A 13,574-nucleotide genomic window follows, 5' to 3' on the forward strand; every position below is an offset into this window, starting at 1 on the left:
TTATCTTGCCCCCACTTACCACACACCCTCCACCTAATCCATCCTAAAGGCTTTCTTCTCCCACTGGAAACATTTCCTCTTCCTTGCACAGTATTGTGCCTTCTTCACACCTGGCAGCTATTCTCTTCAGAATCCTGGGCCAAGGTCAGTTAAAAGTTCTTTTTTAAAAAATATTTATTTATTTATGGCTGCATTGGGTCTTTTGCTGCGTGCAGGCTTTCCTCTAGTTGCAGTGAGTGCGGGTTACTCTTCATTGCAGTGCGTGGGCTTCTCACTGAGGTGGCTTCTTGTTGCAGAGCACAGGCTCTAGGCACGCAGGCTTCAGTAGTTACAGCACACAGGCTCTAGAGCACACGGGCTTAGTTACTCCACGGCATGTGGAATCTTCCCAGACCAAGGATCGAACCTGTGTCCCCTGCATTGGCAGGTGGATTCTCAACCGTTGTGCCACCAGGGAAGTCCAGTCAAGTCTTTTCTTGCTTGTCTCCTTGGGGGTGCTACACTGGCCCTTGGTGACAGGACTCAGCATGGTCTACATAACTATTCCCATCTCTTGACTTGCCCTATTAGACACTGAGCTCTCAGGGAGTTCTATGGCTGGTACATAGTAGGCACTAAAATAATGTTGAATACAGGTAGATCAATTTTTAGAGAGACCTGGGTTCTTGTCTCAATGTGCCACTAAGCTGCAGTTTTATCAACCCTAAGCAAATAATAAACCCCAGTGGTTCTCAACTAGGGGCCACTCTGCCTCATGGGGGTATTTGGCAATACCTGGAGCCATTTTTGGTTGTCTAAACTGAGGGGTGCTGCTACACATGCTACAACACACAGGATATTGCTCCACAAGAAAGAATTACATGGCCCCAAATAGTAAGGTTGAGACACCATCTAGTTAATATCTACCTAACAGGTTTGGGTGAGTGAGGATATAACTTGTGAAACATAGAGCCACAAAAGGATGTTGGAAAGTCTCCTGCCTTATGTCCACATGAGGTACACTGCAGAGGGGCATGAGCTGTCATGTGTTTGATTCACTTAACATGTGGATTTCAGTAACACTGCATAACCCATCAGCAGTAGGTGGGAATTCAGGTCCCTGAAACTAAACAATGAAATGGATAAATTAAATGTGGTATGTACATACAATGGAATATAATGCAGCCTTGGAAAGGGAGATCCTGCCACATGCTACAACATGGCTAAACTTTGAGGACATTATGGTAAGTGAAATAAGCCAGTCACAAAAGGACAAAGACATGATTCCACTCATGTGAAATATCTAAAGTAGTCAAAATCACAGCGATCTGTTGCAGAACAATGTCAATGTATTTTAAACTACTGAACTATACACTTAAAAGTGGTTAAGATGGCAATTTTAATGTTATGGTTTTTACCACAGTTTTCATTTATCCAAGTGGCAAAGATCAATTTGGTTAAGTGCTGGCAAGAAGGGAAGCAAAGAAGTACTTTTGTAAAGTGTTGTTGGAACTACAAGTTGGTACAATGGTTTTGGAGGGCAAGGATGAACAAACGTTAAATGTACATATCCTTTGACTCAACAATTACTCTTAGAATATTTCCTATAAAAATACCCACACAGGGGCTTCCCTGCTGGCAGTGGTTAAGAATCTGCCTGCCCATGCAGGGGACACGGATTCGAGCCCTGATCCAGGAAGATCCCACATGCTGCAGAACAACTAAGCCTGTGTGCCACAACTACTGAGCCGGTGCTCTAGAGCCCACGTGTCACAACTACTGAAGCCTTCGCGCCTAGAGCCCATGCTCTGCAACGAGAAGCCACCACAATGAGAAGCCCCATACACCACAACGAAGAGTAGCTCCTACTCTCCGCAACTAGAGACAGACTACATGCAGCAATGAAGACCCAATGCAGCCAATAAATTAAAAAAAAAAAATACCCACACAAATACTCAGTCTCATGTATAAAATATCCACCGTGGCACTATTTATAACAACAAAATACTAAAACAATCTAAACAGTTACCAGTAGGGTACTACTGAAACGAATTTACGCTACCCATACAATCGGGTACCATGCAGTCATTCAAAATGAGCTCCAAAGTTATGAAACACTGCATATAGCAAGCTATTCCGCATGTGTGAGGAGAAAGGGGAGAGGATGCATGTAGTAGTACACACAGAGAAACTCTCTGGAAAGAGATAAGAATCAAGTCCCAGAAAACAGGGATAAAATGGAAATTTAAATTTTACTTCATACTATTAAACAAGTACCTTTGAAAATGAAAGCATAATGGGAGGAAGGAAGAATTACCAACTCATTTCTTCTCAAATACTCTCCGATTAGTGGTCTTCAGCTTGATTGCCCTTCAGAACCACCTGCAAGCTTTAAACAATCTCAACTCCCAGAATCCACCAGAGAGCACCAGGATCTGATCAACCGCTCAGCAGGTGGGTCCCTGGGTATCGGTGTTTTTAAAAGATCCCCAGATAATTCTAATTTTCAGCCAGTGCTGTGAAATCACTGATTTAGGCCAGGGCTTAGTGAACTAAAGGCCAGATAGTAAACATTGTACCCTTTGTGGTCACATAAAGTCTGTCACATGTTCTTTTTTTAAGCCCTTTAAAAAACGTAAAAGCCATTCTTAGCTCCTAAGCAACACAAAAACAAGCCATGGGCCAGATGTGGCCCATGGGCCATATTGCTAATCCCCAATTTAGACTACACACAGGCTGGACTATTGCCTGGACAAAGCATCATGAGACAAGGTATAGTCAAGAAGGCTGCACAGTAAACCCATAGGTCTGGACCCTAGCCCTCTAACTGGCACCCAAGTTGTTCTAAGTAGGAGGTGAAAGGGCTTTGGACTCACATTAAAAAAACTCCCAAGACACATAAACCAGCCAGTTTATTATTTTGTAGTAAGATGTGGAACTTTTACCATGCAGACTGAATATGTTATGTCAGCATGAAGAGAGCACATTTTCTTCCTAGAGGCAGTTCACAGAAAACCAGGTTATCAGGTTACTTGGAACCCAAACAAGGGAAGGCTAACCTTAAGTTACACCCCATCCAAAAAGCTAGGGCACACTTTCCCAACATAGGGACAGCCCAGCCCCATCCTGCCCTGGCTGAGCACTGCCAATAGTCATCTCCTACAGCTTTACAATCAGCCTGCTTGGCCTAAGGGTCATATGTCTCTGCTCACTGGTTTTTTACTGTTACTGACAGTCAAGGTTCTGAAGGGGGCACATTAGCTACTCCCATGTACCAACTACAAGACACAATAATCCTGGTAGGATGCTCTCCCAACCCCACTCTAACTCAAGTACTACCAGATAAAATGCTTCATAAAGCTTCTCATCCTCCATTTATAGATTACCTATAAAGTCACCTGACTAGTGTAACCTAATTCCTACTGAGGACTGAGGTTTTTAATTACAGGTTTTCTTCTTTCACTTTCTTGATCAGTGATTCCCAACCATGTAGGAGTTAGTGAAACTAATTTTCTATCACCACTGCTACCAAAACAGAAATACCAATATGTGCTTTTCAGATTAAATTAATGCTATTTTGTTCCCTAAAATGTAAAAAAATGAGAAGATGTAGCCCTCAATTTAGTACTCAACGCTATTAAGGGTCAAGCCAATCAAAAATTGTCTTTGAACAATAAAAAAGTTTATGCTTCCAAATTAGAAAACATATATTGCAAACATTATGTAATAATAAAATTACAGAAAACAAAATATTCAGACTGACCCCACAGCATTCATACCACACCAGAATTTTGCCTGAAACAGACAGTAAATTTTATCCCCCAAAGTGGGTAAGTCCATACTGTCTGAAAACTTCAGTCTTAGACCCCATGAATGAGTACATAGTTCATGCTTAACAGATACATACATTAACCATTCTTAACTGCCCCTCACCAGGGCTCTGAGGGGTAGGAGGGATGAAATGTGGACACGAGCACTCCCATAGGCAGAGTTCTCCAATTACAAAAATTCCTACATGTGGCCTTTACCACGTCTTGGGAGACAGCTAAGATGTTAATCCGTGGGAACCCACCTCTGAAAACCACAACAAAAATCAATAGGAAATGATTTAATACAAAATATACAAATTTGTCAGTATGAGGTCTTCCACAGAACAGGAAGAGGGAACAACTAAAACAATTTTTTTTAAAAAAGAACACTCCCCTTACCTTGTCCTTGCTACCCAACACTCAAAAGCAAATCTGTACAAAACCTCGAACACAGAAAAGGACCTTAGAGGATGTTATGATGCAAAGTCTTCAGACCTACTCTAAACTGCTCTCCTCACCAAGACCCTCCCCTGATGGAGCTGAGGGGTCTCACATCCCCTAGGGAAAGTGAGTGGTCTCAGATCATCACCCCTGCTGTGCCACGGGTGGCCCACGGTCACTCGCTGTCAAACTTAATGGAATTGACTTGGACAGAGATGGAGCCTCCCCGGTAGCTGCCCCGCTTCTTCTTCGTTTTCTCATGCCGGAAGGATTTGCCTTTGGTGAACTTCAAAACTTGATTGGCTCGCTCCCCCCAGTCTCCGGCTGCACCTCGCTGGTGAGTAGAGAGAGATGGTTAGCACACAGAAGGACAATCCTAGGGCCCTGTCACTTTCTTCTCCCTGCACCAGGCAACCCGAACCCAGAGAACCTCCTACCTACCAGAACCAAAAGCTATCCCCTCTCCTGCGCCACCCCCTTAAGAATGGTGGAGACTCTCTCTCTCTCCTCACCTTGGCATCAAAGGAATTGTCTGCCACTCGAGCATCCACCTCGATCTCCTCCTCCCTGATCCTTCGGAATGGGGAGGATCCCCTTCGCTCTCCCTGGGGAAGAATGCAGCAAGCAGGAAATTCAGGATGGAGTGGTCATGTAACAGAAAAGCCCTGCGGAGCTACACACACAACCACGTGTGCCAGGCCAGGCAAAGAGCTGTCAAGATGATCCGCGATTTTTCTTTCTACTCTAAACGCTGGCCCCGGAGAGGAAAATAAGACAACTTACTTTCTTCCTTTTAGGAAATGTGTTGGGGGTCTGGGCCTTTATCTTCTTGCCTGGAGGAGTCTCTGCCTCCTTAGCAGCCTCATTCTGCTTCCACTTCTTTCCTGAACCTACAAAACAAAAAGCCAAACTCAGACCAGCTTCCTGTTCCTCCTCCCAGGGTCCCACACTGAGGGCCTCCAACTAACGGGAAGACAGTCATGGGCCTCGGCTCCCTACCCCATCCCCCAAGAGGAGAGCCCATCCTGATTTGGGGGATAAACGCATGAGGCAGGTTCTTTGGATACAGACCTGGCTTAGCAACTGCCACTGCTGCCTTTTTCTTGTCCTCCTCCTCGTTGCTGTCCCTGTCCGCTTTTCCATTCTGGGCAGTCAGTGCAGAGGTGCCATTGGCCTTGGGGGTTTGTGGTCTTGGAATGCCCTTGCCCTTGGGCTTCTCCTCTTCCTCCTCCTCCTCACTGGAGTCATCAGAGGAAGAACTGCTGCTCCTCTCGGCTTTTGCTTTCTTCACAGAGGCTGGTGTGGAAGGGGCTACAGCTCCCGCTGCCTTCTGTGGCTTCTTTTTAGCTGGGGGTTTAGGCGTCTTCTCTTCCTCCTCTCCCTCGCTGCTGGAGCTGTCTGAATCAGAGCTGCTGTCCCCACCACCCTGAGAGGCCTGCTTGGCAGGCAAAGATGGAGCTGCTTTGGCCATCACCTTGGACTTAGGGGTGGCTACAGTCTTCTCTGTCTTCTCCTCCTCACTAGAACTGCTCTCCTCCTCGCTGGAGCTGCTATCAGCCTTTCTGGTCAGAGGCTTCTGGCCACTGCCTGCAGGCTGCTTGGAAGTTGTGGCTGGCTTTGCTGTAGACTGCTTGGGAGTGGCAGCTGGCTTACTTGAGGAATTCTTGGTGGTACTGGCTGGCTTGGCAAGAGCTTCATCCTCAGAACTGTCGGAGTCTAGACAACGAGAACAGAGTGAAGAGCTCCCAAAACAGGACTGAGGGGAGCCCTTGGAGCTCCCACTGCTCTGAGGGCCTCCTATTCCTTACCTGAGCTGTCTGAAGAGCTTTCTGCTGCCTTCTTAGCTGGAGCTGGTTTAGTAGTTGCTTTGGAGATGACTGCCTTAGCTGACGGTTTCTTTTCTTCCTCAGAACTTGAACCTGGAGAGAACCTATGGCATTAGGCTAGGTCCAGAGTCCCAACCCAACCAGAGGCAATAAAAAGAAGGATTCGGGGACTTCCTTGGTGGCCTAGTGGTTAGGATTCCGGGCTTTCACTGCTGTGGCCCGGGTTCAATCCCTGGTCAGGGAACAGAGACCCTACAAGCCACGCAGTGCAGCCAAAAGAAAAAAAAGAAAAAGAAATCAAAAAAAAAAAAAAAAAAAAGAAAAAGAAAGAAGAAATAAAAAAAAAAAGAAGGATGCGAAGACCCACACAGAGCCTTAGCCCTGTCTTGCTTCAGAGAAAAGCCGAAGGGACAGAAGCATTTCCTTCCTTACTCCTCATACACTCCCCAGATCCACTCACCACAGGTGACAACTCACCAGACTCGTCGCTGCTGTCCTCGCTGCTCTCCACAGGCTGCTGCTTCTCTGCAGCTTTCTTGGGAGCCTGAGTTCCAAGGGACTTCTTGGATGGGGGAACAGAAGGCGGGGGTACTGAACTATAGGGACCTGTTTAAAAGGGACAGTGTGGTGGTTTTAAAGTATGTACACAAATTCTTTGATACAGCTTCCTTCTAGAAATGGAGCTTAATTCCCTTTTCTTTGAGGGTGGGCTAGGATTAGTGACTCATTTCTAACAAACAGACTATGGCAGAGATGATGGCATGCCATTCCTGAGTCTAGGTCATAAAAGGCAACGTGGCTTTCTCTTTTCTCTGGGAGAAGCTAGCCGTCACGTGCCAAGGTCCACGTGGTGACTGCAGAGGTCCTCCTGCCACTGGGCCCTGGTCACAGCTGTGCAGCTTGACTCCCCATGTCCAGTCACCTGGTTTTTTCTTCACGGGCTTTTTCTTCTCCTCCTCCTCACTGGAGGAGTCCTCACTGCTAGAACTCTTTTGGGCAGGAGCGGCAGCTGCTTTCACTGGGGCCTTGGCCACAACTTGCTTTTTAGGTACAGTCTGCATCACACAGGAAAATCAATTACCACAGGAAAATGCTGACCCAACCAATTCTTTCAAGAAATGGAGAACCCCCTGCCCCACCTCCATCCCCAGTCCCCTATTCCCTGGTAGAAATGAAGGCCCATACTTTTTTAGAGACAGCTGCTGCCTTCTCCTCCTCTGAATCACCACTGCTGCTGCTGCTGCTGCTACTGCTACTACTACTGCTGCTATTACTACTAGCTGCTTTGCCGTTGACTACTTTAGGTGCTGGCCGAGCTGGTTTACCTAAGGAAAAAGAAATAACGTAAGCAAGTATAAAGACAGCTTTCAGATCCGCCATCTGCAGTGGCACTGCCACCAAGATGCAGATTTTCATGAAGACCCTGACAGGGAAGACCATCACTCTCAAGGCTGAATCCTCAGATACAAGAGAAAACGTAAAGGCCAAGATCCAGGATAAAGAAGGAATTCCTCCTGACCATCAAAGACGGATCTTTGCTGGCAAGCAACTGGGAAGATGACCATACTTTGTCTGGTCTATGAATGTAGTCTATGATTACAACATTCAAAAGGAGTCCACTCTTCATCTCGTGTTGAGACTTCGTGGTGGTGCTAAGAAAAGGAAGAAGTCTTACACCACTCCCAAGAAGAGCAAGCATAAGAGAAAGAAGGCTAGGGCTTCCCAGGTGGCGCAGTGGTTGAGAATCCGCCTGCCAATGCAGAGGACACGGGTTCGATCCCTGCTCCAGGAAGATCCCACATGCCACGGAGCAACGAAGCCCGTGAGCCAAAAAAAAAAGAGAGAAAGAAGGCTAAGCTGGCTGTCCTGAAAGGCGGGTGAGAATGGCAAAATCAGTCGCCTTCGCCAGGAGTCAGGAGTGCCCCCTCAGATGAACGTGGAGCTGGGGTTTTTACGGGCAGCCACTTTGACAGACATTATCGTGGCAAATGTCTGACCTGTTGTTTCAACAAACCAGAAGACAAGTAATTGTATATTGGTTAATAAAAGACATAAACTAATGAACAGCAGAAAAGAATATCAGGACATTAAAGGGCCATAAAAACCTCCTTCCTATTAGCTTGGAACTTAGGAGTCTGCCAATTCTCTTGCCTTTGGAGGAAGCACGAAGGAGAACACTATGGTTTACTACATCAAAGGATGAATTTCTTGCCCAACTTCAGGAATGAACCTGTCTTCCAAAAAATTATATGATGCAAGTCACCTGACTATGCCCTCTGAAGTCTTTAAAACATGTTTTCACTCATCATAGACTATTCCCGTAGTTACTAGTTCCTAATTACAAAACTTTTTACTTATTAGTGAAAAGTTTCTTTTTAAAAAAAATGACACGGTGCGGGTGGTGGGGTGGGGGGAAGGGGAAGCTGGGATGAACTGAGAGAGTAGCATTGGCATATACACACTACCACATGTAAAATAGATAGCTAGTGGGAAGTTACTGCATAACATAGGGAGACAAACTTGATGATGGGTGATGACTTAGCAGGCCAGGATAGGGAGGGTGGGAGGGAGTTGCAGAAGGGAGGGAGGGGATATGGGGATATATGTATAAATACAGTTGATTCACTTTGGTGTACCTCAAAAACTGGCACAACAGTGTAAAGCAATTATATCCCAATAAGGAACTTAAAAAGAGCAACCTAGTCCCCAGCCCAGCCTCTTAGGAACAGAAACAGTACCTGGTTTGGCTGGGGCTTTAGCCTGAGCTTTAGCTGCCACAGGTGTTGTCTTTGGCTTTTGGTTCTTTGGTGCCTCATCCTCTGAGCTTGAGTCAGAATCAGAATCAGAGCTCTCAGCCTTCTTGGGAGGAGCTTTGACTGTCTTGGCTTTGGGCTTAAGTCCCTTCTGTGAGAAAACACACAACCAGGAGAATCAGCAAGTTTCAGGGCACCCAAAGAGCATCCTAAGGTAGAAAGCTTCCTAGGTGCCCCTTTTTTAGGCCTTGTCTCTGCCATTCCCTGTCTAAAGCTCCCTGTACCTGTCCACAAAACATATTCTCTCACTCTTGGGTCCTTGACAGTGTCCCAGAGAAACCCAGTACTGACAGGGATGCAGAATGGGTTAAATTTCCTCTAGATTCAGGGCTCAACTTCAACCTCACATAATCCTTTCCAAATCTCATACTTCTACAACCTCTCTAAAAGACCCTGTAATCATCTGTTGTATACCTACCACCAGCAAGCTAAAAGCCAAGATTTTAGTTTCTTCTTTCCAATCCCTTAGCAATCCCTTTCCTTCCCAGAGCTGCAAACCTGGACAGGTTTTTTCTGTTTGTCCTCCTCCTCCTCATCATCACTGGATTCTTCACTGCTGCTGCTGCTGCTCTCTGATGCTTTAACTGCAGGCTTTCCAGGATGCTGAGGCAGACTGGCCCACTTGGCAGGTACAGCTGAACAAAAGTACAGATCCCAATAAGAATCACCCATTTAGTACAGGCAGGCTACAAATCCCTTTCTTGGAGCCACAACTCCCTGCTGGGCCTTACCAGCTTTCTTAGCTGGAGGTCCTTGGGCTTTTTCCTCCTCACTGGTGTCCTCACTGCTGTCACTGGATGAAGTCTTCTTCTTAGCCTTCTTAGCCACTGGTCCGTTTGCCTGTAACTTCCGTTTTGGGGCCTTGGTGGACCTACTGAGGTAGATTAGGCTAACTTCTGAGGAATCAGGACCTTCCCAAACCAAAGAACACAGCCCAGCCTACTTGGGGGGAGAAAACAGCCACAACGGCAAAGAGAAGACTTACTTGAGCCAGAAACTATAGATGTCCAAGAGGGAAGAGGCATTGGCATCCTGCTGGGTCTGTAACAGAAGAGAGCAGGGTAAGAAAGTTTTATCCTGGTTATTCTATGAGCGTTCAAATTTTGTGTTATTCTCTCATTATACCTGCTATATTTGATACAAATGTTGCATCTCTGTAAGACTTCTCCTACTTGCATAAATTAGGAGAAAAACATTCTATTTATGTATTTCCCAATTTTTCTGGCACCATCTATTGCCCCACCTGTCAATCCTATTTATCAAAGCCTTTTAAAACATGCATTCCCTTGGGCTTCCTAGGTAGCGCAGTGGTTAAGAATCCACCTGCCAATGCAGGGGATGCGGGTTCGATCCCTGCTCCAGGAAGATCCCACATGCCGCGGAGCAACTAAGCCCATGCGCCTAAAGAAAAAAACAAAACAAAACAAAAAAAAACATGCATTCCCTTTACTCTAGCAGTGTCCTATCCAGGAATTTATCTTTACCCACGAAACAAACATCTATACAGGAGGATGTTTACTGCAACGTGGTTTATAATTCCAAATCATTGGAAACCAACCTCCAAGAGAACACTAGTAAAAATCTGTTACATATTTAGCACAGAATTGCATTCAGCTATTAACTACACTGATTATGGATTATAAGCAGGTGCCCAAAAAAACAGCAAGGCATTACAGTATATACAATACAGGCTCAGAGTTAGATGAGTAGAAGTGAAACTCACCTCTGCCAGTTATTAATGTGTGACCCTGAGCAAATCACTTAATCTGAGACTGTTTTCTTCCCTATAAGATAGTTAATACTACACATCTTATTAAGTTGTTGAGAGGATAAGAGATAATGCATCTAAGGGGCTTAGCATCTGGAAACAGCATCTGGCCCTTAGTAAGCCCTCTACAAAGATTAGTTTTTGTCACATAAAAAAGATTTGATTCTGAAAGGCCCAATTCTATCCAACCCATGGTGGAAACACTCTCTGCAGCCTCCCTAACAGTCAATTCAAAACAGTTCCAATATGAAAGCAGCTGTATCAGATCACATGATAGCCTATCCGAGCTTAAGGAAGCCCTTTCTGTGCTGATCTGACTCTCAACTTGTGTAGCCTGATTCTACCACAAAGAACAAGCCTATCTTCTCAGTTAAAGCCTAAGACCGCTAAGGACTACCATACCACTCCACTTAACCCTCAAGGTGTTTTCTCATGCAGTCACGTCTGCTTTCCCTGAAATGTAGATTCCAAACCTTTCATATTCCTGGTCATCGTCCTTTTACTTGTTCTTAGTTCATCCTAAGGTACCATAACTAAGATAACAGCTTTCACTCACTGATACTTCCTGAGCACCAGGCACCGGTATAGCCACTCTGTATATACCATGTTACTGAAACTCACAAAAATCCTACAAAGTGGATGATGACATCCCATACAAGTAGAACAGATTCAGAGACGTTAAGCAAGCTGCCTGGATCGTACATTTTAAAAATGGCAAAGGCTGTTCCCAAACCTAAACTTGTTTGATGCCAGAAGTCAAAGATTCAAGCTACCACCTATGCCTGCTTGGTACAGCTATGAGGCTCAATCCTGTTCTTTAATAACAAAAACGCCAGTCTTCTTTATTTCTAAAGTAATTTTATTTATCTTTGAGTCCCGGGTACATTCGATTGAGAGTTAAAGTCAAATGACGCTAGGCATCAACCAACGTAAAGCCCAAAGAGGGAACTAGGAGCCTCCAATGCCTCCGGTGGAACACGGCGCTCCCGCCTCGCCGCGCTCCACCAGCCACGTGACCTAGGCCACGAGGGTCCCACGCTGCCACCACCTCACCTCAGCAGAAAAAAACAAGGCTCAGCAGCATGTAGTGAGACATCGTGGAAGGAATGCCGAGACTCCAGGCTTTCCGGCCAGTGCCGAGAGCTCAGCACAAAGGCCTGGCAGACACTGGGCTGGCGGACCCCACAGACCTCCCTACCTGGAAACCTAAGCATGTCAGGGCCCGGAGCCCTGCGGTCATCCCACCCCAGCCCATGATCCAAGCCCCGGACTCACAGCGCCTGTTGCCTTGGCAAACTTATTGGCCACGTCCGAGAGCTGGTTATCGCGCAGAAAGCCGAGCACGAGGGGATACAGGTCGCTGGGAACCACGCGGCGTAAGCCGGCGTCCGCCATCCTCCCGGCAATACGCGTCACTACCGTGGCCGGCGCACACGACTCAGGAAGCCGGAAGAGGAGGGGTAGGGACGGGCCGGTGTGACGCCATCGCGCCGCGCGGGGCAAGGCGGAAGGGGCGGGCGCACTCCGCAGAGCAGCCCCGCCCCCACCCCGGAGACAGGGTAAAGGCGAAATCTAGGAACGCTTTCCAGCCCCACGAGTGTCGCCATCTTGGTAAGGGCGGAGCCCGCCGTTCTGCTTTTTGAGGGCGGAGTCCTGACGTAAGGGGTTACGCCCTCGGCCGCGGCGGGAAAACTTCGGACCTCCAGCGCCGTGCCTTTCTGCTGGAGACACCTTTTCTCAGTGCAGCGGTTACTCGCGTCCCAGGCATTCGGAAGCCAGAGTAATGAGTGGGCCAGCGGGCCGAGCTGACCTTGAATTCTCTAAACTTGGTCACATGATCTCCCAACCTCCCCTATTCACGCTGCCAGCGGACTTCCACTCTTCATCTTCACTGCCACCAACACCCTGGGAAGCCCTTTCTCAAAATACCACCCCAACCTCTGCGCTCCCACCTCCATTTCAGAGGACCCTTCAGATTATCCGTGGTAGTAGTAAGGTGCTGACCTTCAAAACTGCTCCTACCTCAATCATGATTTGCCCGAGACCACCCTTTCCTCTTACTTACACAGCCCTGCTCAGCTCCGTGAAGGGAAAAGGGGGTTGTGCACCAAACCTGAGTGTCAGCAGCAAACTCTTCAAATTTATAATCCTGAAAATAACCTCCCTACTGGGTCACAGTCCACACTGTGAACCCTTCCTATGGAAGAACTAGAACACCCCTCAACTGTCTCTCCCTTTGTCATGAGTACTCAAATTTATCAATCAATGCCCAGGCCTACCAAGTTAATTCCAAGTTCTATATTTCAGTTCACATTAGCAGACATCAGTCCCTTCAGTCCTAGCCACTACCCCTTGACTATTTCCCATTTATGCCCCTCAGGGAGGTAAGGATCCACTTTCTCAATGGACACACCTCTCCTTTGCCTTTCTCAAAACAGGCATTCCCCTGTCCTTGGTATAATTCCCACATCTCCCTCCTCCCCAAAGATCTATCCTCCTGCATGCATTCTTTAAACATCTGATCTGAGCACCTGCTGAATGCCAAGCATTGTGCTGAAGCTAATATGGTCCATGTACACACAAGCCTCAGTTTTGAAACCTTTATTTGCAACAAGTGTGAGCTTCCTCCAGGTCCTTAATATTAAAATTCCTTCCTGGACCAGTAGCACCACCCTTGTTGGAAATGCAGAATCTCAGGCCCCACCCCAGAAGTCAGAATCTGCACTTTTAAAAGATCTCCAGATGATTCAACTGTCCTTTTAACGTTTGAGAAGCACTGCTTTAGATGAGTGATTTCACTGACAACACTCTTGAGGAGCAGTTTCAAGTCCAAAAGGATTCCACACCTGACCAAAGAGGGGTCCTAGGAATTAATGGAGGTAAGCATGTCCCTGTTGTGTTCAGAGAGGAAAAGTGATTTGTCTGGCCCTAGCACCAT

At 46.7% G+C, this 13,574-nt stretch overlaps 1 protein-coding gene and 1 pseudogene across 2 annotated transcripts; one reads left to right on the plus strand and one right to left on the minus strand.

Annotated features, from left to right (window-relative positions):
- Positions 1-2,785: 2,785 nt before the first annotated feature.
- Positions 2,786-12,072, minus strand: NOLC1 (nucleolar and coiled-body phosphoprotein 1). Of its 2 annotated transcripts, none has more exons than XM_057736581.1 (13): positions 11,912-12,072; positions 9,854-9,909; positions 9,600-9,739; positions 9,367-9,503; positions 8,794-8,959; positions 7,241-7,380; positions 6,978-7,110; positions 6,533-6,661; positions 6,038-6,148; positions 5,301-5,945; positions 5,013-5,119; positions 4,742-4,834; positions 2,786-4,563 (listed from the first exon to the last, which is right to left on the minus strand). In XM_057736581.1, exons 1-13 carry the CDS (start codon positions 12,029-12,031, stop codon positions 4,405-4,407), a joined length of 2,136 nt encoding a protein of 711 aa, XP_057592564.1. In that variant the 5' UTR covers positions 12,032-12,072; the 3' UTR covers positions 2,786-4,404. The 2 variants fall into 2 exon arrangements, with proteins under 2 accessions (XP_057592564.1, XP_057592563.1); XM_057736580.1 differs by having other exon boundaries at positions 2,787-4,563; positions 9,600-9,742.
- LOC130854012 (ubiquitin-40S ribosomal protein S27a-like) lies at positions 7,387-8,083 on the plus strand (annotated as a pseudogene).
- Positions 12,073-13,574: the final 1,502 nt, after the last annotated feature.

The sequence above is a fragment of the Hippopotamus amphibius genome, chromosome 5 (assembly GCF_030028045.1).
Source record: "Hippopotamus amphibius kiboko isolate mHipAmp2 chromosome 5, mHipAmp2.hap2, whole genome shotgun sequence".
NCBI classification, from domain to species: Eukaryota; Metazoa; Chordata; class Mammalia; order Artiodactyla; family Hippopotamidae; genus Hippopotamus; species Hippopotamus amphibius.